The 25,998-nt window shown below is 41.7% G+C and overlaps 1 protein-coding gene across 2 annotated transcripts in view; it reads left to right on the plus strand.

Moving 5' to 3' along the window:
- Positions 1 to 25,998, plus strand: part of SND1 (staphylococcal nuclease and tudor domain containing 1) — a 417,018-nt gene that overhangs the window by 204,036 nt on the left and 186,984 nt on the right. For both annotated transcript variants that reach the window (XM_023528894.1, XM_023528893.1), the window contains exons 13-14: positions 8,677 to 8,787; positions 24,183 to 24,255. In XM_023528894.1, coding sequence (XP_023384662.1) covers positions 8,677 to 8,787; positions 24,183 to 24,255 — 184 coding nt within the window. The remainder of the gene's footprint in view (positions 1 to 8,676; positions 8,788 to 24,182; positions 24,256 to 25,998) is intronic.

Below are 25,998 nucleotides of genomic sequence, written 5' to 3' on the forward strand. Positions count from 1 at the left end.
TGGTATCTCAGTGCTTGTGTTCAAGTCATCATATTTTACTGAATAATGGCCACATAGTTCAAGAGTAGTGATGCTGCAGCAAATATGCCAGAGAGAAGCTGTGAAGTGCTTCTTTTAAGTGAGAAGGTGAAAGTTCATTTAATAAGAAAAAAAAATCATATGGTAAGGTTGCAAAGATCGGCAGTCAGAACAAATCTTCTAACCGTAAAACTGTGAAGAAGGGAAAAAGACTTCAGGCTAGCTTTGCTCTTGCACCTCTGACGGCAAAAGTTAATGGCCATAGTCCTTTTCGAGGGCTTAGTTAAGATGGAAAAGGCATTAAATTTGTGGGTGGAGAGATGAACAGAAAGCACGTTCTGATCGATGGCAACGTGCTGACACCAGAAAGCACTGAGACTAGGCAGACTTCGGCAAGGGGTCCCCATGCAATGAGTGACCACATTCACATAACTTCTATTATACTTATATTGTTGTATTGTTCTATTTTATTATTAGCTATTGTTGCTAACCACATATTGTGCCTAATTTATAAATTAAACTTTATCATATGCATGCAGCTATAGGAAGAAAATGTAGTAAGTACATATAGGGTTCGGTACTTCTGTGGTTTCAGGTATCCAGTGGGGATCTTGGAACATAACTCCTGCAGATAAAGGGGGCTACTCTGTATTTCTAACTTGTTTTCCTGTCTGTTAGTTTTTCTTTCAGGAGATCAAGGGTGATACACAGGGGTACGCCCTTGTGTAGGCATGAGGGAAAATAAGGTAACGGGTGTGATATGGCCCAGAGCTGCCTTGGAATAGAGAATTAGCTATTCTTGGCAGGATGAGTATGAAGTGACGTACCATACCCACTTTTAAAACCCCAGCCCCTAGATATCTTTGGTTATATTTCTTTCCTTCCCAAGCTGAAGAATGCTGTTGATGCTCAGTGGGACAAGGCCTCTGAAGCTAGGGAGGTTTTTGTCTGTGCTCGGGACTAAGCCTGTTATTTATAATGAAGTTGGGGACGAATATGTGCTATAGGTATTCAAAGATTTATCTTTCTATGAAGCAGTAATTTTTTCATGGAATGACTTTCTCTTTCGTATTCTTCCCCCTTTCTCTTTTCCTTCCTCCCTCTTTTCTTTCTTTCTTCATTTCTGCTAATCTCGTTTATGGATTTTCTTTGGTTTTTAATCATACATCCTTTGGGGTTCTTAAGACTGGACTAACTCCATATCAGTCTTCATTTTTTTTTTCTTTCCACATCCCCCTCATTCATTAATATACAAAGAGAGGACAGTCTGTTGTTCCCAAGAGTTCTTGATTTTCATATCTCAACTCCAACCCCTGGAAAATGCTCTCATCAGCAGAATAGTTGTGTTTAGAACCTGTATATATTTTGAGTGTTCATTAAGTATGAACTAAACTTATTGGAAAGTTTCATTCCCAAGAGTGCTTTTTTTGCTCGATTTGCTTCTAAGGCTGCTCAGATCAGTCCCATTCCATACTTACCCATTCTTGAGTCTGGCTTTCTGGGGTCATGCTCTGTCTTATGTTCAGTGTAACTACAGCTGGGGTGATGGGTTGTCAAAAGCAGTTACCTTTGGCTGTCAGAGCCTATAGAAAGGATGTTCTGCCCTAAGACTCCGTGTGCCTTAGTACAGCCCTTGATAATCATTGATATTTTCCCTCTCATTTCACTCCAGCTTCTAAAGCCTGGCTAGGGACATCGAGGCATTTGAATCTTCCTCTTTGTTTTCGATCTCTGTCATGCATTCTGGGAAAGTCTCTCAGTGCCGTTCAGATCCTCTAGTCACAATCCTGGCAACAGGACTCCGTTAAACAGATAAAGGAGCAGATAAGAGTAAAAAGATCAAAATCATTGATTTTAGTTATTTTTAAATGAATTTAACATTGTTCAAAGAGGAAGTGAAAAAAATAGAAAAGGCAGTAGGAGAGAGATTTGGTAAATCTATAAAGGATGTTGTGCCACCTCGGATATTTCTAATTACCGATGCTGCTAAAACAGAATCTCCAATCTACATGTGCTGCTTGATTCTGTGGGAAGCGCCTCCTGGATTTATTTAAAAAAAAAAAAAAATAGGGACAAAAAAATCATTGTTCCAGATTCATGGAATTCATGGAGTTCCAGATTCATGGAGCATGAAAGACACTTGGGTGGTGGAGGTCAAGTGTGACCCCTTGGAGACGTCATCATACTAGCTTTTGGAAGCTCTATTGCTTTGTAGGACTTTTGAGGCTGGGTAACAAAATAGTAATTTAATAAAAGATATTTGTTCATTACCCATTTTCTACAGTAGAACTCACTAGAATTTCACTTTACATGCTTTGTTTTTTTTTTTGGTCACTCTATAGAAAGCCTAGTCTGTCTCAAGCCTGAAACTGTCAGGTTCCTGCCTCAAAGAGCATGGATATTCGAGGTCTTCATGTGAGCCTGTAGAGAAGAAAGACTTTGGGGCCTGTCAGCTGTCCATCATTTCCCCCACTTCTTTAGTGTCTTTTAAGGTGGAAAGCCCACATTTTCCACATATATGAGTAAACGTGGACCTAGTGTTCTGAAGAAGGCAGTTTTGCAGTCCTTGCTTTCTACCTCCTGATGGGACCCTGCGGTGACCTCCCCCTCCTTGCTCGCCTCTAACCTAGTTGCAGGGAAAGACATCCGTAGCCAGAGGCTTCGCTTTGGTTCAGCCCATAGCAGAACACCCCTGTGTAGCTGAGGGGAAGGAAGACGAGCCATCTGGTGTGTTATAAATCAGTGTTGGAACCCCGTCAGCTGGGGATCCCTTCCCAGAGCTGGGGAGAAAGCCCATCGTGGTGACAAAGCTACAGCCAGTGCGAAAGGCAGTGGAAGTTTCCAGCCGAAGATTTTAGAGTCTTTGAGGGTCCTGAGTGGCAGGCCCAGGCTACAAACCCGATGTCTTTCCTGTTGGATTCGAGTTCTCTCAGAGTAAATAGCCATGGGGTACGTTTCGTGCTCAGTTTTTGAAATTTGAACACAGGGCCTTGAAGTGAATGTAAAGAAATTATGTAAAGAAAGTGTGTGTATGTATGTGCACGCATGCGCACGTGCGAGATATGTAACACTGCTGTAGATAATGCGACAGTTATGAATGATTTAAGCTGTTAGTTATCTTTCATTCCTTTCCTTTAGCCTTGAATAAAATACGTTGTAGATGCATTTCTTTATGGGCTTTTATTCTGAATGCATACGCACATGTATGTTTACCTTAAGAAAAATATTCTGCTTTTATAATTCTATGGACACCTCAGTGACTGATAAAATATAGATAGTTTTAAGTGGAAAATGATAAGCTCAAATATCTAGATGGAGATCTATAAGCTCAAGCCATTGTGAGTTATCTCTTATCCTTGTTCCAGTGGAGAATGAAGGGTGTGTGTGTGTGTGTGTGTGTGTGTGTGAATGAGTGTGTGTGTGAATGAGTGTTATTCCCTATGACCATTTTTTTGAAATACTTATCTATTTAACTCTTATTAAGTAGTGTATTCCCTTTAAATTTGCTCTATTGTTAAGCAACAAATCATGGAAGCCACAAAATTTATGAGTGAGTGAGTGAGTGAGTGAGTATATGCATGTGTGTATAGGGAAGGTTTTCTTATAAGTAAAAATATTAAAGATGATGGAAGCCAGGTTTCTCACAGTCAGAGAAGGGAAGTATAAATATAGAAAGGAAGAAAACTAAAATGAACCATGTATTGTTGGATTGGGATTGTGTTATCTGTGTTAGGAGGTATCTGTGTGAACTCATAGTACGTTGGTTCAGATTTTCTAAGAAACCGATGCCAAGATGGGACTAGACATGCAAGAGATTAATTGGGGAAAACTCCTCAGAGATTTTGAGGAGCTGGGAGAACCAGCACATTAGACCGTACTATAGGCCTTAGCCTTGTGGAAAAGGGAGGAAGGGAAGAAAGGAAGGTTGAGTTGGAAAAGTCTAAGCTGTGGAGCAGTTCTAGGAGTTTCCGCAAAGCTGACAAGGAGTCCTTGAGCCGGAGTTGCCCATCAGAGGGGTCCCAAGTCTCAGCAATAGGCCTGCCTTAATATCTCTGCTGTGCTCAGTCATTGGCTAGGAGCAGCTGGTGGGAAGCATAGCCTTGGCTGAAACAGTGATGGATTTCTGAGCTTAGCAGCTGGGACTGTCAGTCAATTATGCTTCCTGCAGTCAGAGATCTGAGAGGCACATTTTCATGACTGCCACACATGGTTTTCAATAGTTATAGATATAGAAATAAATGTATAGAAATAATGATGTAAATGTGAGCGACTTAGATAAATGGCTGATTTCAGAGCTGCAAAAAATAGCACAAGATAAGCCTGCAATGTGCCAGAGAACAAGAAGTGCTCAAAGAATGATGGAGAACATGTACGTAGGACACAGAAGCCAACTTGACCAGGCCGAACTCAGCTGGGCAAACTGGGAACAATTTCAGCATCAAAATAAATAATGATAGTAGTGGATTATAAGCCTTTGGATAAAATGAGATTCCATGAGTTTATACTGATCCAAATAAATGAATAACTTGCGAGTCTGAGGGCTGAAAATTTAAGTAGTTCAACGTGCCTCCTCACAAAATACCTATTAATTATAAAAGGAAAAGAGCAACGTTACAGTGGAGAAGCCTGGTAGACACTACCCTGATCAAGCGATCCAAGTGAACATCGTTAGGAGGTTAAGGGAACAATACAGCATCTTTTTATGATGTTCTTGCCAGTGATTCATAACTTGGATCTGATTACAGTGAAACATCGGACAGACCAAAATAACCGGCCTGTACTCTTCAAAAGTGTTAAGGTCACGATATTCTAAGACAGACTGAGGAAGTTTTCCAGACTAAGGATACATGACAACTAAATGCAATACTCGATTATGAACTAGATCCTTTTTTCCCTAAGTACTATATTGGAACAATTGGCAAAACTTGAGTAGAGTTTATGGATAGTAGTGTGTCTATGTTGATATCCTGGTTCCAGTCATTGTTTTTTGATTATGTAGGAAAATACCCTGCTTTCTAGGAAAGGTACACTAAAGTATTTGGTGGGGGGCCGGGGGGCGGAGGGGATGATATAGTCTTCGTATAGTTTTATGCAACTTTTCTGTAAGTTTAGATTGTTCCAAAAGTATGCACACACACTGTTGAGTAATATAGGTAATTGTAGACTGTTATCTAACCTATCAATATATTGCTTATTACTTCTCATCTTGGGTTAGAGGGATAAAGGATGGGGAGGACTGACAAAAATGTGATCATCTATAAATGAAATCTATTTAAAGAATTGTACTCTCATGTATAGGCATAGAATACCTTTTCTCCACGTTAGCAGAATATTAGGACCCCATGTTTCAAAGGTATCTTAAAATTGGAAAGTATGAATTTATTAAACTGTTTGCTATGGAAACGAGTGGGAGGGGAAGATTTCAATTATGGGAGATCTTTTGAGAAAGCCTGTATGTGAGACCTATGTTGGTTGTGTTTATATCAGGAACACACCTCATCATATCTAATGGAAACTGTTCACTTTTAACAGAATCTAAATTTCTCTTTTAGTTTGGAGAAGCAGTTCAATCCCAGCACTAATTCTCTTTGTGTTTCTAACTGATAGACGGAAAGATGACTTCCTGTTGGACTGCTAGGTCCCTTTTTGTATGCTGATTGTGAATTATCCATTCGAGCCAGACATGTGTAATTGAAGTAGAATTACCGATACACTCAAGAAAGCAGAACTTATAAATTTGTCTAAAGCAGCATAATGTCATGGCACATAATTTAATGTTCTCTTTTCTTACTGGGCTACTGATCAACGCACCACTGTCAATTTCTGAGCCATCTTTGGCTGGGGGAGGGAATCTCCTGACCTTTCATTAGCAGCCACAAGAAATGAATGAAAGTCAAGTATGTGGATCTAGGCTAATTCCATTTTCTCTCTCTCCCTTTCATTCTCTTTAAATTCAAGTCTTAGCTAATGGGAAAGAGAAAGACAAAAGCTGATAAGGCCGATGTAGAAAGCGTTTGTCCTTAATTCTGTTCTTGGCAAGCTTGGCTAATATTATGCTTTTGGATAATAAATAATGCTATATTTCCAAGACGATTAGGTGTTTTTCTGATACTTCAGTAACTCTCAATTTTTTCAGGATATATCAAAACAAAATTATAAGAATGTGCTGCGATTTTGCCACATTGAAAAAATTATTTATCCTAAATAAGCTAAATTGTTTTATCCAGAAAATATTTACTGTCTACTTTATGCCAAATATGGTGCTAGGCACTGGGATGTAGAGCAAGAAAGAGGCGGCCCTTCCCCTCTCAGACTTCGTAATTTACGACAAAAGAGAAACAGTGAGTGAGTGATCATAGGGGAGCACACACCAAGAAGAAAATACATGTGATGTGATCCTCGTATGCCTGGCTCATTGTAAATGCCCAATAATGATGGTTCTTATTATTTCATGTGTTTTTACTCTCCTTACTGCTAAGCACCAGCACCACAACTGTTCCTCTAGGAGAAATCTGTAATTAGGGATATGAAGCCAAGAGAATATTACTTACACTCCAAGCTTCAGAGAGAAAGGTGTAGTAGGCAGGGTGTGGAGTCGGGACTCTAACACCTTAATTGGTTTGTGGACATTTGCTGACAGGAAACAGGGCAGCAACTGTGAAGGATAGGGAAGGATTGCGCCCTTGATTCTCTGCTGGCCACGCAGGTCCTCAATAATTCTGTGAATTGATTTGAGCAGCATTAACAGAAGTGGCTCATTAAACATTTGTGCTGTTTTGTGCTTAGTATTGTCTGGCTTTTCACGTAGAAGCCTGTTGGTGCGGATTTTTCCTTGCCTGCTTTGTCATTCTAACTTTCTCCTCCAGACCCTATATATTGACTATAAAATGTCAATGCGCAGTAATTCAAAATGCAGTAACAAATACGACTTTGTTCTTCTGGCATTTAAAATCGCTAAGACATTTTAGCCTGTCACAAGTGGAGTTGTCCCCCAGTCTTCTTTCTGGCTCCTTGGTGGGTGGAGACTCTTCACCTGCCCTGTTGGGGGTTCATGGTGACACCCTTAGTTAAATTCTCACCATATATCAACATCTACAGCTGCTGACTTGGGGCTGTTGGCATTCTCCATGCTGCCAAACCCAACTCTGTGATAATGACAGCGTTTGCCAGCACGCTTCTGTGGTGACTCAGGAGACAGGGTGGCCAGCAAAGCAGCCTCTTTGTGGGAGTGGATTTTGAGAAGTGCTAATTCCGTGGCGGCTTGGAGATATTAATATCGTGCTGGCAGTAGATAAACAGGCAGCAGAGGGGCACATAATGAGGAGAGAATCAGCCACAGCATCTTTTCCTCCTTTCCGTACCCGCACATATTATTTTTTTACTTCTTTTAAAAAAAGTAAGTCCCTGGATTTTGATGCAGAAAACCCTTAGGTGGATTAAACATGCACATAGACTGATTCGCTCAGCTCCCAGCGTCTCCACAGCTGAGTCTCTAAGAACAACACAGTGCGTTAAGAGTTAACTACATTTCCAAACAACACTAAATCATAGCATATGGTACAGTAGCCCATTGCTTAGCATACCCCCTCCCTGAAGGGCAGCTAACCAGATGGTTTGAGTGGGGCCTTTGGTGTAATTATGACAGACACAGAGAAAGATATAACCACCACTCTCCCCCAGTGATATCATGCCTCTGAATTTCCAGTACTTGCTACAGGTAATTTTTTGAAATTTTTGTTTTTGCGGTTTGGCTGCTTCACATCAAGGTCCCTTTCCAGGATGGGGAGGAACCATGCAAATATGCTTCATTCGTTGTCCGAGAGCCATTTTCAATGCACTCTTCTCTAGTTAGTAGATGTAGGTCACTTATACTGGCACCTCTTTCTTAGTCTAGTGAAGAGAAGATTCAACACACTCGAAAACTGATTTAAGCAGGATTCTAGTCTGAGTATTCTGTAGTCTCTGAGGACTGTTTGGAATACTCCTCCAGAGCTGGTCATCTCAGCTTTAATTTTATTTGTTCCTCCATCTTGTGCCATTTTTTGTTAAGAACTTGTATTCCACCGCAATACCTCCCTTCCATGCCCCGCTCCCCCGGTTCATTCATAGCCTTTCCTTCTCCACGCCCCTGGGTGAGAGAGTCACAGTGAGGAGTTCTGATGAGAGAAGCGTGCCACCTGTTACGTCAAACCACTGTTTCTAACATTGCTAACCTGGAAGCAGACATTTTCTAGTTAGAGTATAGGCTAGAAAGGAGATTTTGAGAAATTTAGGTCACGCTCTTATGAGTTTTATTTTTTTATCTGTGCCTCATGTTTTAGAGCAGACTTTTCTAAAAGGTAGTAGCTTGTTTATAACATTCTGTAAATAGCCTGGCCTAATGTGTACTTCTTCTTATAGATATTTCCTGCTAGTTTTTATGTATGGATTGATATAGCATCTGACTGTACTAACCAGAAAAATGCTGAGCTAGGGAACTTTGTTATTCCACCTTTTATTTTGATTTCTAGCTTAGCAGCTCATTGGTTTTGAAATCCTTGCCTTTTCTCTCCCTCTGCCAGGATGCATTAAGACCTCCAGGTGCTAACTGTTATTATTTCTGTTGACTGAGCCCCATATGCACCTCTCGTGCTCACTGACCTATCTTTTCTGTTGCAGAAACATTGCTGAAGCCCTTGTCAGCAAAGGTCTAGCCACAGTGATCAGATATCGGCAAGATGACGATCAGAGATCCTCTCACTATGACGAGCTGCTTGCCGCCGAGGCCAGGTAAGATGACTAATTATTAAAGCAAACACGTTGGGACTCACAGTCTATCATGCCTAACCTCGAGCAGAATGGGATAGGAAATAATACCCTGAGAAAGCTAATATCCTTTCATTCCAATTTTTCTCCATGAAAAGAAAAAGGGCACGCTTCAAACTTGCTGTCTAACCTTGATTAAGTATACATGAACTTCTGTTTTTAAATCTGCATACTATGTATATATAGGATACAATCTCCCCATGTAGTTCTTATGAAATGAATCATACAGGCAAAAATAGTATATAAGATCTTCTTATCATCACCGTGGCATCATCATTCCCTGGAACTAACAGTGAAGCCCTGCGTATGTGTGCAGGACATTTGACTCTGGTTCTTACCTCTAGAAGCCTCTGCTACCCAGCCCCACCCATTTATCACCTATGGACCTTTTGTCATGTACAAAGGAAATGAAAACATTTATTAGGAAATGAGTTTTGCTTTCACACTTCTGACAGCTGGCAGGAGAGCATTTGAGAAGCCCTGTGACATTTTCCTTTTGTCCTTCATCCCTGTGGCTGGTTGCCCCAAGGACATGCATACTGCTCTGCAATATTTCTTACGGGTGACATTCCTCAAAGCTCTTACTCAACAGAGACGTCTGTCACTGGATGATTCTGCTAGTTGAGTGATTCCCAGATTTCCCAGGAAACAGCAAGAACTGAGCTACTATTGCTGAACTGACTTGGATGGCTCAGCAGACTGCTTGGTCTCCACCAAAATATATCCATTTTCAAAGTGATTGCAGGTGCTTGCCTCACTCAGCCGTTTTTCTGCGACCTAGGACTTAATTTAGTTTTAAAAGTTTGGTGATTGCCAGGTTATGCTCTACGGCTAGAGGAGGAATGAGTTTGGACACATTGTTATCTGTACTTCAGACTCTGTCGTTGAGATCACTTTTCTTACTCTTTGGCCCAGAACATTGCCCTGATATGTGACATTTACCTCTCACACCATGTCACATCCTGATGGATAGAGCATCTGTAGAATGTCACACAGAATGTCAGCTAAGAAATCAGTCTGTCAGGCTGCTGTAGCTTTTGGGGTTCTTTCTGTGGGTTTTTCCCAATAGGCCCTGTGTGGGACCTAATTCTGGGCACAAAGAGTATAAGGCACATTAATGGCCTATATAAAGTAATATGATAGAGAGTTCATAATTGGTGTTTCTCTTAATCCTCACTTCCTCATTTTTCTCTCCCTGCCTGTGCTATCACTCAGCCAGCTGAGCTAAAAGTACCCGTGGTGGGAAATGTAGCCTCATATCTCTTAAGTACTCTAGGACAGTCCCCTGGCTGTGGACCAGTATCGATCTGTGGCCTGTTATGGTCTGTGGTCCACACAGTAGGAGGTGAGCAGCAGGTGAGCCAGTGAAGCTTCATCTGTTTTTGCAGCCGCTCCCCAGCACTGGCATCACCGCCTCAGCTCCACCTCAGATCATCAGGCATTAGATTCTCATAGGAGCAGGTGTCCCTGGTACCAGAAAGGTTAAGGACCGCTGCTCTAGGAAATGGATAGTGGTTAGACTGTACTTAAGGTGGGATTTGGGCAGTGGGTCCATGCCGGACATGCTCAGGCCAAGCTGGTGGTAACTAGAAAAATAGGTTATGCATTTCTAGAGTAGCAGGAACACTTAGCAATACAACGGGATGTAGTCTCCTATTTTCTCCCCTTCACTCTGCTACTAGTGAATATTTAATTCTGACAGGCAGGTAAGCTTGAAATTAATTTGCATAGCTGCTCTGGAAAGTAAGGCCACAACAAGCTCTCTTATTATGCTGTTGGAAGTGGCAATGTTGTGCTATAATGTTTAATGAGTATGAACAGAGAATGAAAAATTTTAAGTTTTAGGTTAAGAGGAAAACAGCCTCTTTAGTACTCATTTTGAGCTGAAGGAATGTAACAAGATGCTTGCCTGCTTAAACAGTGAGCTGCCTGGAGATAATTGTGTTGAGCCACCGCTTTCAGACTGATGGTAGAAAAACTGGCTTCAGGGTCACTGCATTGTTGCTGGTTGAGTAAACGGAGAGAAATTGACTACTTCCCCAGTCCCGTGAGGCATTGCTCTAAGGCAGTAAGGACCTCATAAAGATCTAGGAGAAATGGCCAGCGTGAGTTTGAGTGAGTTTTCCTGTGGAGCAGTGTTGCCGGCAGCCCAGGACGGTGGCCCAGTGCTATCTTCTAGATGCTAACCCTCAGCAGGGTAAGTAAAGATCTGAGAGAGACCAGATCACCTGCCAGGGAGGAATAGTGGTTTTCTAGACATCAAAAAAATATTTTCAGTGCAGAATGTACCATCCTCCCCCCTTTTAAATGATAAAGTCAACCTCACTTCAAGACCACCTATTTTCTGACACTCTGCTTTATTTTGGTTTGCCTTCAGTTTGAAGGACTTCATTCCCCTGGGCACCACTCATGTTCCCTTAGCGTTCTTTCTTCTGTCGCGTTACAGCATGTCAAGGCTGCTGTTACATGCTTCTTCTGCCCCTTATCCTGCCTGTCTGTTAAATAGTATCAGAGTTTAGGGTTGTTTTCCAGTAGATAAATTAGCTATGTTTTTCTAGTTGAACTCTGCCTTGGAATTTTATGCCCCTGTCTATGCATTTCCTCCACCTCCCAGCTTAGTGTCCTCTGCTGATCTCATTAGTGAGTTGTTTACTCCTTCCTGGGCCCTGAAAGAACCTCTAGATAAGAATGACTTTGATGCTGACCCCAAGTCTCCCACTGCATGGACTGTCACCTAACAGTCTTTTGTTTATCATCCTTTAGCCAATTTTTAATCTTCAGTGATTGCATACTAAACCAAGCCAATTTGAATTAATTTCCCAAGTAAAATTTCTTGAGGTACTGTGTCTAATGCTTTAGCAAAGGCCAAATGAATAACATCTGCTATGTTCATATCATTCGGTAAATAATAAGTGGTCCAAGGTAACTTTGCAAGGCTCGCATTCTCTGTAGTCCTCCCCACAAAGGTGTTGATTCCAACAGATTTCTTTGTCTCTGACCCCTGGTTGCCTGTTTTACCCTCTGGTTATCACTAGTGGTATTGGCGGTGGTGCATAGTGCTCTCCCATTGGCTCTGCTTTCCAATGCACTGCTTGGCCATTCATCCTTTTAGGGAAACATTGTAAGCTATGGGGAAAGGGCAGCCTGTTAACTCCCCTGACTTCTCGGGTCAGCGGAGCTGCCTGCCCAGAAGCTGATGAGCTTTCTCACAGCTCCGCGGCTGCTGCTTCCTCTGCAAAGGGGTTATGGTCTGCCAGCCTCTCTCAGATTATCTGATGAGAGCTCAGGGAGTGTTACCTAATGTGCCCATTGAGAGACCAGGTAAGACAAAAGAGGAAGAATACCAATACTGCTTTCAGGCATATCCACCTGCCTGCCAGAAACAAGCTCACCCCACCTCAGCAGCTCTGTTCGGTTTGCTGACCTTTCCAGGCTCCTTCACACAGATGGCTGTCTGCTTTGGGGAACCCTCGTTATGCCTCAGATACATAGCACATCTAGAGGAAGCCACATCTTTTGTCGTTTAAAGGATAAATAAACCCCTAATTCCCAATACACAGACATTCTTTTCTAGTTCACTTGTCTATCATCGGCAGCCTCCTTCTTCGTTACCTTGTGTCCTGGCAAGATAAAGTGTTGGCATTTTTTAATGTACTCTCAGGCCTTGCTTCTCTCCTGGGCTCCATTGAAAAGCCCTTGATTTCGTCCAGGGTTCTGAGAGCTGCTGTGTGTGTTCTTCATATTTTTAGTAAAAAGAACTTAGGAGCAGCTGATCCACACTTCTTGGTGACACTCCTGAACTTGCTTCTCCTTTTTAGAGACATCATATGGGCTTCTTTGGGAGTGTGACACATCTTTTTTTTTTTTTTTTCTTTTTTCTGCACCATCCTAATTTTTCATTATCTATATTGACTTTGCAACTTCTGAATTAATTTCTAATTCTCGTTTAACTTCAGTATTTCTCAGTCAGCTGGCCTGCTGCATTCCTAGTTTGATGAGTGGTCTTAAGGTAGGGCTTTTGACCCCTTCAGAGAATCTCTCACATCCTACTGAGAGATACTGAGTCATTATTGGTACCCTTTATCGTCTCTGAGGTGTTACAAAATCTCCATATACTCTATTTTCTATATTTGGTGTAAAACACCCAGTTTGACTTTAAACAGGTGAGAATGTGAATTTCCTTAGCATTCTAGAGCTCTTCCAAGTGGGCTTTTGTTGAGCTTGCTATGGACACTGAAGACAAGCTGGAATGCTTGGAATCAGATCAAAGCCTGGCTGTGTGCCGTGTTTTCCTTGGACATCCATACCTGGAGGATATTATCTGTGTGAGTTTTTCTAAAGCTTCGAATAGCTTTATTTAAAAATGTAATATTCTAAGGTTTCCTGGAAACTGTTAGATTCTGGCTCGTTGCAGGAAAGCACAGAAGTTATGTTAGTTCAGCAGTTGGGGCTTTATCCCTTTAAGACACCTCTTAATTTTAAGATTTTGTGATATCAAGATGGGATGTATATATTCAGAAAAGAAAGCGATGCCCCAGCTTGACTGTGGAAAAGCAATTGTATTGAACAACCTAGTGTCTGAGCAAATTTAAATGAATTTAGATTCATTTCGGACATAAATAATGAGGTTAGGGTTATCGCAGGAGAAGAGGAAAGGCTCTTATCGTTTCATGTGTATGCTATTTCTTGCCCAGCACACTGCAGATTAAGAAAACTGTGATGTTGTCCTCCATCTTTGAGAAGCAAGCAGCAGCCCGCCCCTGTCTCAGCTCTGCCGTGGCTCCCTTTCTTCCCATTCCCCGTGGGACTCAGTTTTCTGATTGACCAAACCTTACAACATCCCTTTTCTTTAAAAAGAAAAACCACCAACTAGTGCTCCTGCCTTGCTGACTTCTGCTTGTCCAACCTCCCAACCCCATCAGCACCAGTCGTTGATTAAAATCCTATCAGGTATCTCTCGCTTTCACCCAGTGTGGTTGACGGTGCCCTTTCTGTCGTACACTTCTCTCCGCTCGAACCCCTAGGAAATCAGTGCTGGCATTTCTGTCACAGACTTTGGTCAAACGGCTGTAACTTGTTCGTAACTCTTTCCTGGCCAATATCAGTACTCATCATTAAGAGGGAAACTTTTTTAAATGAAAAACTCATTTGGCGATACAATTTCCGGGGCCACGGTGGGCTTACCAATTTCCATGCGTTTGTGCCACTGACTTGTAAGTGTGCATTGCATTTGCACCGACGTGCATTCATCACCACTGGGAAAGAAATGCTCTTGGCTTCCCATTATTTAGCCCCAGCAGCTCCACATTTTTCCTGATTTATAGATAATTTTCCCACAAAATTACAATAGACGAAAAAAAAATTTGTGCTTTAAAAAATAACAAAACATTTTGGTAGGGTTCTTTTTTTCTATGTTTTTAATTTAACTGGCAGTTACAGTACTGGTTATGAATGAAATGTGAAGACTTACTCACCAGCACTTTCTGTTGCTAAGTTAAAATCTCTGACTTTAGGATTCTTAAGTGGAAGAGCTCAGAACTACCGGTTTGACACAGTTCTGATTCGTTACATATCTTAAGAAGCAAGTTTCATCTCCATACCAATCCAGTGAGAAAATTGGTGTTGAATTTGAGTACGTGTTTTGAAATTTTAAAACTAATACATCCTATCACAGTGTATAGATGACACGAGTTAACCAGAAAACAAATAATTCCTCTGTTAGGAACAGTTGTTCAAGGCCGGTTTATCTTGCAGGTGATGGCTTTGCATTCATTTCTTCTCTTTATTCTCATTTTCTTGAGTGCATCCTGGGGCCCAGGCATTGGGGACAATAATGGTGAAGAAAAAAGGTAATAGACTCAGCCTTACAAAGCATGCAGTCTCGCAGGGACAGACATTAAATAACTTTAATGGTGCCTCTCGATATTGCTATTTTCCCTATTCTCTTTTCTTACCTGTTTTCTTAGCCCCTCCTCTTTTCTCCCTCTGCTTTATTAACACTGCCTGCCTTACATCTTTTTTATTCCATTTCTCATTTTTATTAAATTTTCCCATGAGAGCTTCTCCCTGAAATTTATCTCTTCTATCCAGGCTCTGTTCGTATCTTCTCAATAGTTTAATGACACAGTTTTAAATAAACCAAGATTTCTCACTTTCAATCTAATGACCTCAACAAGTAAAATTTCTTTTTGTATAAAACTAGATCCTACTGAATACTGTTCAAAACAGAGCTTTGATTTGAAGTTTTTCTCTTTCCTTCTCTGTTTAATCATACATTCCTCTAACACCAGAGTATGGTTGGATTTTTAGCCCAAGCTTCATGGAAAGCTGGAATAGGATGAATTATCTTCTGCCCTCTTCACTCAGCTCTGCATTACATCAGGCCAGTACAGGTTGGAAGCCAGTACAGAGGAAGGAGGCTGGTCTTTCTCTTCGATGGCCTAATGGCTCCCTTTCTCTTCGATGGCCTAATGGCTCCCTTTCTTCTTCAGCCCTGGAAGTGCACACCCCACTACATTTTGGGCTTGAAGTTAGGTGTCACAGTCATGAGGTTACAGCATGTGCCAGTGTGGGGGGCTTCGCCGTCGGGGAGTAGGGTAGATCAGCTATTGCAAGTGATGCGATAACAGGAAAATACATTAAAAGAGCTGGTGTGGGGAAGTGATTTGACGATACAGCTGAATGTGGGGAAATTTAGCTTTTCCCTTTCTTCAGAAAAGATGATGCACTCAACATCCAAATAGCAGTAATCAATCTGCATTTAAGGCAGCACAAATGGCCACTTCTGGAGAGCTGTATAATGTCTCCATTTCCAAATAGTTTTCTCCTTCAGGATATTGAAAGGATCTGTTCACTCTTCATCCTGTCCTTCTCTTCCTTCCCTACCCCCGGTTCCTCCTCGTAGAACTCAAGCTGTGAAACTTAGCTTGGTGACTAGTTTGAGGGGTTTGGGTAAATTTGGAACCCAGGTTTTTCTTCTATGTTGTACGCAAAGCTGTGGGTGGTTCTGCCAAGTCAAGGTCAGATAATGAACTTGGAGTAAGAAATAGACCTCCTTGCCTGATCTTTTCTGTAATTCTTAGTCCGTGCTGGTTATATTCCTTCAGAGGAAGTTGTTTTAGAGTAACCGTCCTAGGTGATTTGGTTTGTTAGTCCTGTTTCTGCCCGCAGTTCAGCTGTGACCATTCACCTGTCTAGAGCAGCTTGTCCATTCTCTTCGATCTCACTGTTCTCTTGGCTAAATGGCTCTTATTCCTTTCACGTAATTCCTAAATATTTGAGGTTTCAGTATATATTTCAAAATGCATTTGAAGATTACCATACTGGGAATATAATTTTAGTCCAAAATAATTTGTGACAATAACATGGTAACACTTGATCCTTGACTCTTTTCAATGTCTTGTAACTTGACTCCCTCAACCAGTCGTTCTCAAGGTATGGTCCTCAGACCAGCATGTTATTGTCACTGGGAACTTGTTAGAAATGTGAATTTTCACGTCTTCCTAAACCTCTCCCCATTCCATACCTACTATATCAGAAACGCTGGAGTTGAGTCCCAGCTATCTCTTTTAACACGTTCTTTAGGTGATCCTGATGCATACTAAATTTTGGGAACCACTGCCCTAAACAGTTCTTGAGCACTGTAAAACAGATCAAAATATGTGTTCTTTTATGGCAGATGAATAGTCTTATTGCAATTGGAATGATAATCATGGTTGTAAGTAATTGAGAACAAGGCACGGAATGCACAGGCTTTGGATTTGTTTGGATGTCTCTGCTTAGTGGTGCCTTCCCTGTGGTCACAGCCATCCTCTTCCCCACCAAGCCAGTTGAACAGCTTATTCCTTTTGACTCTTGTCTCTATCCCCTTCCTCATATTCTGCATTCACGGCTCCTTAATTCGATTCCTTCTGAGTAGCTTTCACCAGCTCTTGGCTAATTTAATGTGAAATCATCTTGAGGGTTGCTCTGCTGGCTTGATTTGGTTCATTTCCAGTGTGAGGTGGCTGAGTGGATCAGAGGGCTGAGTCTTGGTTATAGATATGTCCCTATCCTTCTTCTGCTCTGAACCTTAGAAATCTCTCAACAGGACCATAGTTGGACTGATTAATCACTGACACATCAATGCACAGAATCTTATAGCTGCTGGTGAAGGGGAAATCCACTTTATAGCTTTCATTTGCAGGATTCTTTGCATTTAATTTTCTTATGAACTCCCTCATGCATTTCTGTTTTATCCTGAGCTGCCCCTGACCCCAGCTCTAGCCTTGGGCCCAGAAGTTGAGATGGGCAACTTCTCATTCCTTTTTCCTCTGCATCAAGTTCAGAGAGCCAAATCTGTAGCAGATGGCAAGGAGTCTTTCCAGCAGTTCCCAGTAAATGTAGCTCACATCGGATAAACCATTTTCCAAATAGTAAGTCTGTTTTTCACTTAATCAAGACGCATTAAAATTTTGTCTGATCTGATCATGTTACAGTAACAATTATATTAACAGGTGCATTGGGGATAAAAAAACAAAAACATAGGGTCCAGTAGAGATTTGGATAAGCAGTTGAATAATTGCAAATATCTTTGTAAAAATGGAGATGCAGGGAGTATCTGGAATGCATGGGGAAGGAGCACCTAAATCAAAGGGTTGGTTATCCACAAATAGAACCCAGGAGGCAAGGCATGTTCTACCTGGAGATGGCAAATAGAATAGTGTTTTGTTGCCCTCTGACAGCAGTTACACTTTTATGACTTTATCCTAAGGAGTAATTAGCAAAGCACCCAGCAGTTTATTTCAAAATTATTCCTCAGGGCATAACTTTTATAATTATTTATAATACTAGAAGTATTATATTCGCATAACTATCTAGCAAGAGGCAGTTGATTAAATTATGGAACTTGAAGCCACATGATGGATTTATGTGCAGCTATAAAAATGATGTGGAAAAATTAACATAGGGAAGTGTTCATTTAGTTATTATTTCTTGGTGGGGGGAACAGGCTGAAAAACTTTTCCCATAGTTTTCTTAAAGTGTAAGAGGGCAGGTGTGTGTATAAGCACTTAGAAATTAACGGAATTAGGGATCATTGTTACACCGAATTTTTTTTCTTTGTGCCATTTATTGCCTTTAAAATCAAGACAGGAAAAATTATAAAACCAATGTTGTTGAGGCTCTCTTGAGTTATCATTGCATCTGATCTCACCTTTCTGAGGCCTTGTCCTCTCAAAACTTTTTAGGCTGATACCGACCATTGCTACCTAGTTCAAATAATCCTGTGGTCCTCGTTTGGGACAATGGAGTTCGTTTGCCTGTGTCTCCTATCTAGCACTGGGAGGCTTCTTCTCTATGATTCTCTGCCATAAAGCTCACGGTTTTTCCTTCTCTCTCTTACCTGAGCACTGCAGATCTGTTGTCATACCCGGCACAAATAGCATGTGTCTTCATTTCTTCTTCTATTAATTTTAGATGAAATGATGGCCTGGAGTTCTTTGTTATTTGCTTCACGGCCTCATAATATCTGCTGAGTCATTAGTCCACCCACCTCCCCTTGACCGTGAGACTCAATTTCCTCATTTCCAGTCTGTTTACACTCCATCTTTTCTGTCTTTCTTATCAATAATTCTGATTTCCTTGAAAATGCAGCTACATAATCTTAGCACCCCCACCTACCATTTTGCACCTGTGCCTGTTCTCTATCTTATTGTCTGAGTGTCAGGACCCTGTTGCTTCCTCCAGCTGCCAAGGAATCAGTAGAGAGGCCAAAGGAATGACTTTTTGCTGCTGTGTTTCATTGATACCTGTATTTGGTTCATTCTGAAACACTGTATTCATCAATGGGACCTGAAACACAGTGAGAGGTGCTTTAGAAGTTTAGCAAGTTATTCACTTTGTTCTGCTTTTTAACCTTTTCTGTTGGAATTATTTTCCGTTCTCCTTAGTCATTTTTCCTGTATTGTCTAGTAGGAGTTTCATACAATCCTGCCACTTGGTTCTGTTTTATCGTTTGTAGTGGTCAGAGCTTTGCTCCCCCTTACTGCCGTCCAGATCGTTGCCCGTTTTCCCTCATTCCGGGAGACTTGCTGAGGGGAATGTGATGTTTTCGTTCTTGATGCACTTCTGCTTCTGGTCAGAGGCCAGGCTTTAAGCTCTTGTGCCCCATACCATTCCAAGTAGTAAAACTAGTATGCCTAAGAACTGGAGCATATATTGTGAAACTGCATCTAGGGAGGCCAGCAAAGCTCACTCTTTTGCCCTACAGTCACTTTGGCATTATCCATGTCTCCGATTTGAAACATTTTCAGCATTCTGCATTAGTCAGTCACCAGTCATTTGTTCAGCTTTACTAGGCACACAATAATTGAACTAGATGGCCCTGAGTTTATATAACTATGTAAACATAGCTCTATTAAATACAATAACAGATATTAAGGACAGAATTCTAACCCTCAAAGGGCCTGAATTCTAGCTATAGAAATAAATATTAACATGTGATGCACTTTGAAAGTAATACATTGCAGTTTACAATTACATGCCCAACCGAGACTGCCCTCCCTCCCATGTACATATTTATGTGATTCCACTGCCATTTCAGAGTCGTTTGCAGATACTCCCGGCATTCAAACTGCAGCTCACCTAGGACCCCAGGTTAAGAATTTCTGATGTGATAACTCCTTTATGATTGTGATGAGGTTGTTGCTATGGATGTTATAACTCTTTTTAAAATTCTGTGGTCTGGACCTAGAGGGGCGCACATGGATAACTTGTGTGTAGAGACATGGAAAAAATGGGCCTAATTGGATTAGAAGGAATAATATGGAAATCATGCGAAGTTATAAACTGGGGCCACATGGTATTGGCCCAACAAAGCCAAGCATTATAATTCACTTAATGTCACAGGCTGGTGGTCTTTGTTTTGGGAATAAGTAGGGGACAAAATGCTGTGAAAGATTTTTCTGCAAAAGTCATGTAGCCGTGGTGCACGATGTCGAAATCAGTGGCGTGCAGTATCAAAAGGGATTGAGTGAATTCAGTGAAAATATTCCTGATGTTATCTTGGAATAAACTGGTGAGGGCCTAGCTCTGTAGCATTACAAAAGGGCCAAGCGAGTACATTTAGGAAGGAAGAAAGTATGGTTGTAGCAATGAAGCAGAAACAGACTTAAGGGACATTTTGGTTCCTAGTTACCAAGAAAGCATTGTTTAAGGGACATGGACTTGGGGGCTCTGGATGCATGCGTCTCAGCTCGAGTCCCTTGCCACATCATTGTCCTGCTAACTCTATCATACGCAGTTCCTGCTTTCCACCACTGTTTTCTTTAAATCTCTTTTACATACGAAAGTTATTCTTTTTGTGAAACTCTTGGAAGCTCCTATTCCCCAGATAAATTCACATATTTAATTCTACTATTTTAAGGTAGTTCATAGATACTCCCAGCATCCTAAGTGTGAAGCTTGCTTACGTCTCCAGGGTAAGGGTGCCTGATGTGACAGTATTTTATGGTTGGAATAAAGTCAGATCTAACTATAGATCCTTTGACTTTCTTTGTTATTTTTGTGAGATTACAATCTTTCATCATTAAGTTGAAATTGAGATTATAGCTTGTTTGTTGGCACAAAACGAACAGTTATGTGTCGATGGTGCCTTGGAAAGGTTTGGTCTGTAGGTTCTTCTGTGTGAGTAAGGGACTCCAAAACCTAAGGGCAGACTCTATTTCATTGCGTAGAGTGCTGAGATTCTAACCCTGTTATGCTGAGGCAGTGGGGGTAATCTTTCTTTAACAGTTGATGGTTTTATCATCTAGTGGGGAGGCAGTAGCATCTCATGTGTGAGAATTTCAAACTTGGCTGTTTAAAGAAAGAAGAGTATTTCCAGTGAATGGGATTCCGCCTCCACACTGTAGCTTCTAGAAGCTTCTAGGAGCAGCATCCTAGAAAGCTGAATTTTTATCCCTCTTCTGCCCTTGACCCCTTTGTATGTATGTGGATGTATACTCACTTTTCCTGGATGGTGATGATTTCTCTTCATTATCGACACCACTGGTCTTTGCCATCTTTGTACCACTGCTTCTCGGAAATGAAAGCTTGTGAGTGGAGCAGGCGGCGTTCTGCCCCTCTGCTTCCTTTCTCATGGCTGGCCGGAGCACCAGCTTCCTTTGTGAGAAAGCGGCTATTAAGCAGACACAGCAGGAGAAGTTTAGAAGTCAGGAATTTCATTCCTTGCCTAATGAAAAGGGATGTTGAGCTGTGGTTGCAGCCTGCAGGGAGAGGGACTGTGGGGAGGGGTGTCAGCGTTTGCTCTGTAGAGCAGGTTATCAGTGGAAACAAACCTGCTGCCTGACCACCTGCCAGTGTTTCAAAGACAGAGCTCCCCAAACCTGCCCCAGAGAAACTGGGTTATATAAGATGCACGAGGCGCCCCGCTGAGAAGTAGTGACAAGGCAACAGAACCTGGTCTCCACTTTATTTACCATCCATACAACTGTTAGTAGGCAGTCATGTCCTATATCCTTATAGTTCTGGAACAAAGACGTATATCATATTCCTTTTTGCAGAGAACTGTGGCAAGCCTGCCACTCTTGGTGTTTGCGCCTTTCCTCTTTGAAATGTGTGCATAAATTTCTGCACTGGCCACTTCCTCAAGATACTGCCTTAAGGAGAAGCTCTTGCTTGTGGCATTATTAGCCTGTGTCAGGCTGAGGGAGGTTTTCTGGGACTGGGTCACCCTGGGTCATTTCTGTAGCAATGTGGGAATAAGAACCAAAGCAGCCTTGGCTCAGAGAAGGAGACCCAAGCTGAGTTATATGCTATTTAGCTAATTCCCCAGAGAGCCCCCATCCTTTTGCAGCCTGGGACCCGTGTACCACTTATACTTCAGTGTGCTTCCTAGGTGGCTATGACTTGTGCTTAGTGTTTACAAATTATGAACTTTCAATTATGCCTCTATTTTGTTAACTAACAATGAGAAGAACTATTTCTCAGCTTGTATATGTTACAGTACTACTTTCTCTCTTGCCCCTTGAATGTGCCTGAAATTGATCTAAATTTAGCAATTACATTTTAAGTATGAAAAGATTAAGTCTTTGAAGGTTTTTTCCAAAATTAATGCCTAAATGTAAATAAGTATCTGGTAATATCCTTTTTAAGAACAAGGTAGACCATAACTTTTTTTTTTTTAAGACTTAATTCTGGTTAGTTTGTTTTTAAATGTCTTATGCACATCATTATTCGTGTTTTCTGGTTTGAGGTATTATTATTTTTCCCTTGGGTAGCATGCTTAATCTTGGTTAAGTCCTGGATTTCTGCTCACGGCACAAAGCCACTTTGGGGTCCCAGAAAGAAAGCAGAATTTTAATTTATCACCTCACTCCCTCGCCTCGAGAACCCATTTTCTAACTTCGCTCTGGGGCGGTTTTTTTTTTTTCTTATTGTATGAGATGCTCTCCAGCCCCCAAGAGAGTTCCCAAGGTCAGTAGTATGCTCACGTGAACCAGTCTGCTCATGGGGCAGGTTCGTTTATTCTAATTGTCCTTGTTGGTAAGAGAGGATAAGGCTGTAGGCATTTCGTGCCCCCAGAGGACCTGCAGGAAGCTTACAGGCCTGGCCTTGAAGGAAGGAAGGCGATTATAGTCAGGCTGGCTGTGAGCTTGCCTTGCCTCACAGAGGCCATGCTTTTCCCAAGGCTGCTCCTTTGCGTTAATGATAGCAGAATGGGGAGTTGGAGAGCCTGTTGGTGGCAGAGGATGTGAGGTGGAAGAGTTAGATCTGTTGTGGCTTCCAGCCACTAGTTTCTCATATAAACCATTCTCTAGTCCTCTCATGTTAGCTTGCAAATCTCAAAGGACCAGAGACAAACCTTGAGAATCAGCCCTGGTCTGTGATCATTAGTAGACTCCCTGGATGATAAATCACTGGACTAAATTGTAAGAGGAAAAATTCTGACCCATTTGCAATTTCTAAAGCTGAAGCCCTTGATTCAAATTCAGAAGGAGCCACGGGATTCAAGGAACTTGGAAATTCTTTCAGTTAGCAGTTTAGATCAGAGCGAGTGTATGTTTTTTTTTTCTTGTTAACACTGTACTTTCATTTCTTACCCTCATCATGGAATGGAGACTAGATAGAAAGGAAAGCATTTGTTTGTTTGTTCTGAACAGGAGGCATTTTAAAATCTGTTGAATAAGGGATAGATCCCCTGGGGTGTTGGAAGGAGACGAGGAGTGGATGGTAATGGCCCACGTATATAAGAAATATGACTGTTCCACTTTGCACTGAGCAACACCCGCTCATTTGGTTCATGTGAGTTTGATTTGGAAAGTTGGGACCTGAAAGTAACCCCTGCAAAGCAGCGTCCTCTACTGCTCGTTGCTAAGTGAGATCTTGTGTGGGACGAAGGTAGACATTTGATTGGTTGCCAGTGTGAGGGTCTTAGTGCTGCTCTGGGCAGTTTTCACTTTTTCTGGAATTCAGAAGCTCTAAAAAGGGCAGTCCACAGAGTGGATACACCTCAGAATCTCTCTTTGTCATTCACTAAACTCAGCGATGTTCCATGCTTGGGTCTGCAGGCTGGCAGGACACAGGAAGGCCTTATCTAATGGCTTAGTGACTTAGTGATTTACCCATCAGCTTCTATTCCCTGGCCCTTTTTATTGTTAGGTGAGTGATCATACCCAGTGATGCTGAGGCTTCTGTCCCTGAAGTTTCCATTTAAGGGATTAGGAGATAAAAGGTGGGAGATTGGAGCAAACCAAACAGTGTTCGGATGTGTGACAGAGTCCCAGAGTCCCCTGCTAAATCCACTGTTATTACAACCTGAGACTGATTGAAAATGAGCTTAATGTCAGTGATGTAGCCTTTGCCAATTTTTCCCCCTACTGTTAAATGACTTTTCCTTACAACATTGCTTCATTCAGGGCAATTTATCCTTTTACCTGGGAGGAACTTATTTCCATTAGAATTGGAACTCTAGCTACATATTTTGCATTTAAAATGTTTCATGTAATTAAACACAGAAAGAAACATTATTACTTCTGTTTCTTAGGATTGTTCTCTTCCAACTGATTCTTCTTTTGTGCCTGGAACAATGCCTCTAATTTGGAAACAAATTCTGGGGCCTCTCATTACCAGGCGCACTGTTAGCTGAAACCAGCAGCCAAGTCCTAAGTCCTAGTAACTGGGCTGGAGAGAAGACTTCTGTTGCCCTCCGCCCAGCACTCTTGGCAGAGGCTGGCTACTTGGTAGTGTGCAGTGTGACTTGTGTAGTGATAGACCCCCATTTGAATGACCTCTGTTCTCACCCCATTTTCCCACCTTCCCTGTGTGATTTGTATTTTAATAGGTTGGTTTTTTTTTTTTTTTTTTTTATTCCTTTACAGAGCTATTAAGAATGGCAAAGGATTGCATAGCAAGAAGGAAGTGCCTATCCACCGCGTCGCAGACATATCTGGGGTGAGTTGTGTCCCTGAATAGAGAGCTGTGTGGCACAGAGGCGCCAGGCGCTTGGCTGCTAATTTGCCAAAGGACTTTAGCTTATGTATTTTCTGTGGCTTGTTTGTTTTCAGGCACTGAATGTGAATTTTTCCAGGACTGCTGCTTATGCATCTATAGAGATTCTGTTTTATATTCTGGAAAAGCAGAATTGAAACTCGAGCTTAAAACCTTCTATCCTGTCACCTGAACTATTACTGTGTTGCTTTTCCATTTTTTAATTACTATGACTTAGAAGATATTTCTTTCCAGTTGTATTAAAATAAAATTACCTCTTTTTAAAATTCCCATTTAATTCTGAGTATGACTGTAAAGTCTTAGTGGGAAAAGTTCAGGTATAGCTTTTAGGACAAGTTTAAGGATGAATTGTATTTTCCTTATGACTTCTTTTTCCTGCTATTGCCTCAAAGTGGGAGAAACACGTGAGCATCCTTTGAGATAATGAATATAGGTGCTATAGAAGAATGGAAGAAGCAGAGACTTGTACATTCCCAGAGGCTGTGTCCAAATGACTGACTGTTCAGTGATCAGGACTCTGCCTTGCACACTGAAGAGATACCTTTGTTATTTGAGAGGGTTTATTCACTTATTCAACAGGTATTTCAGTGCCTACTGTGTCTACAGCTGCTCTAGGCACTGAGAATACAACAACGAACAAAACTGATAAAGTCCCTATGTGCAGGTGGAAAAGGGAAACAATAGTAAAATCAAGTAGCAGCAACTGCTATGAAGAGAAATAAAACTAAGTGGGGATAGTGAGCATTTGAGGTGTTGATTTTGGTCAGCTGCCCAGGGAAGGCTCGCTGGCTCATTAATTCACCCTCTGTTCTTGGTTCACGCCATCCATTTCAACTCCCATAGTCGCTGATGTTAAGGAGGGGATTCAGGCCATGTATAGTGAGGACCATATAGCACAGGCATGGCGATGGAGGAAGGACTAGTAAATCTTAGCTTGGACACTCAGGAAGTTTGCCTGGGGAACCAAAAAGTAAACTCAACTATAAACAGAAGCTGCTAGAGCTCAGCCTAGCCCACAGCAGTGATGAATTAGAGTATATTATCTTCCTGTTATGTTGTCTTCCCAAGCCTGGCTGAGGCTTTGCCTGTTGGTCCTCGTGATTGCATTATAAATGTGTCTGGCCAGTTCACCCTTGCCTAGATCGCGGTATCTCGTTGTTTAAGCAATGGGATTCTGTTTAGCTTTTCTTTCTCTCTAGCCAATCACGGCAGATTACACATTAAACAGTGTTACCCACATTAGTTGGACTTCCATCAAGAAGTTATGCCTCTCTTTAATAAGTAAGGTACATCGATGTGCATTTTTCGGAGCTAAGAGTCCTGAGAAGCCCAGGAACCTGTTGCTAATGGCCTGTGAGCCACAGGTGACTCAGTTGTATCTGCTCATTGTTAACAGTGTGATGCTGTCAGCCCTATTTTCTCTGTGGCTTACCTTATTATTTACACACACACACACACACACACACACACACACACACACACACATATACCTACTGTGGCATTCTCAACAATATTTTTCTAATGTTAATTGGTGAAGTTGGGGTAATCGAAGGGCAGTTTTTGGCTGTTCAACTGCAGGGGGAATGGTTATAAATACCTAGTTTGGAAAACACGATGGTGACTCCTCCATACTGGGGCCAGATATGCCCACCCAGAAGCTCACATCAGGCTCACACTCCAGGGCCT

This window comes from Pteropus vampyrus, unplaced genomic scaffold (assembly GCF_000151845.1).
Source record: "Pteropus vampyrus isolate Shadow unplaced genomic scaffold, Pvam_2.0 Scaffold33, whole genome shotgun sequence".
In the NCBI taxonomy this organism is placed as follows: domain Eukaryota; kingdom Metazoa; phylum Chordata; class Mammalia; order Chiroptera; family Pteropodidae; genus Pteropus; species Pteropus vampyrus.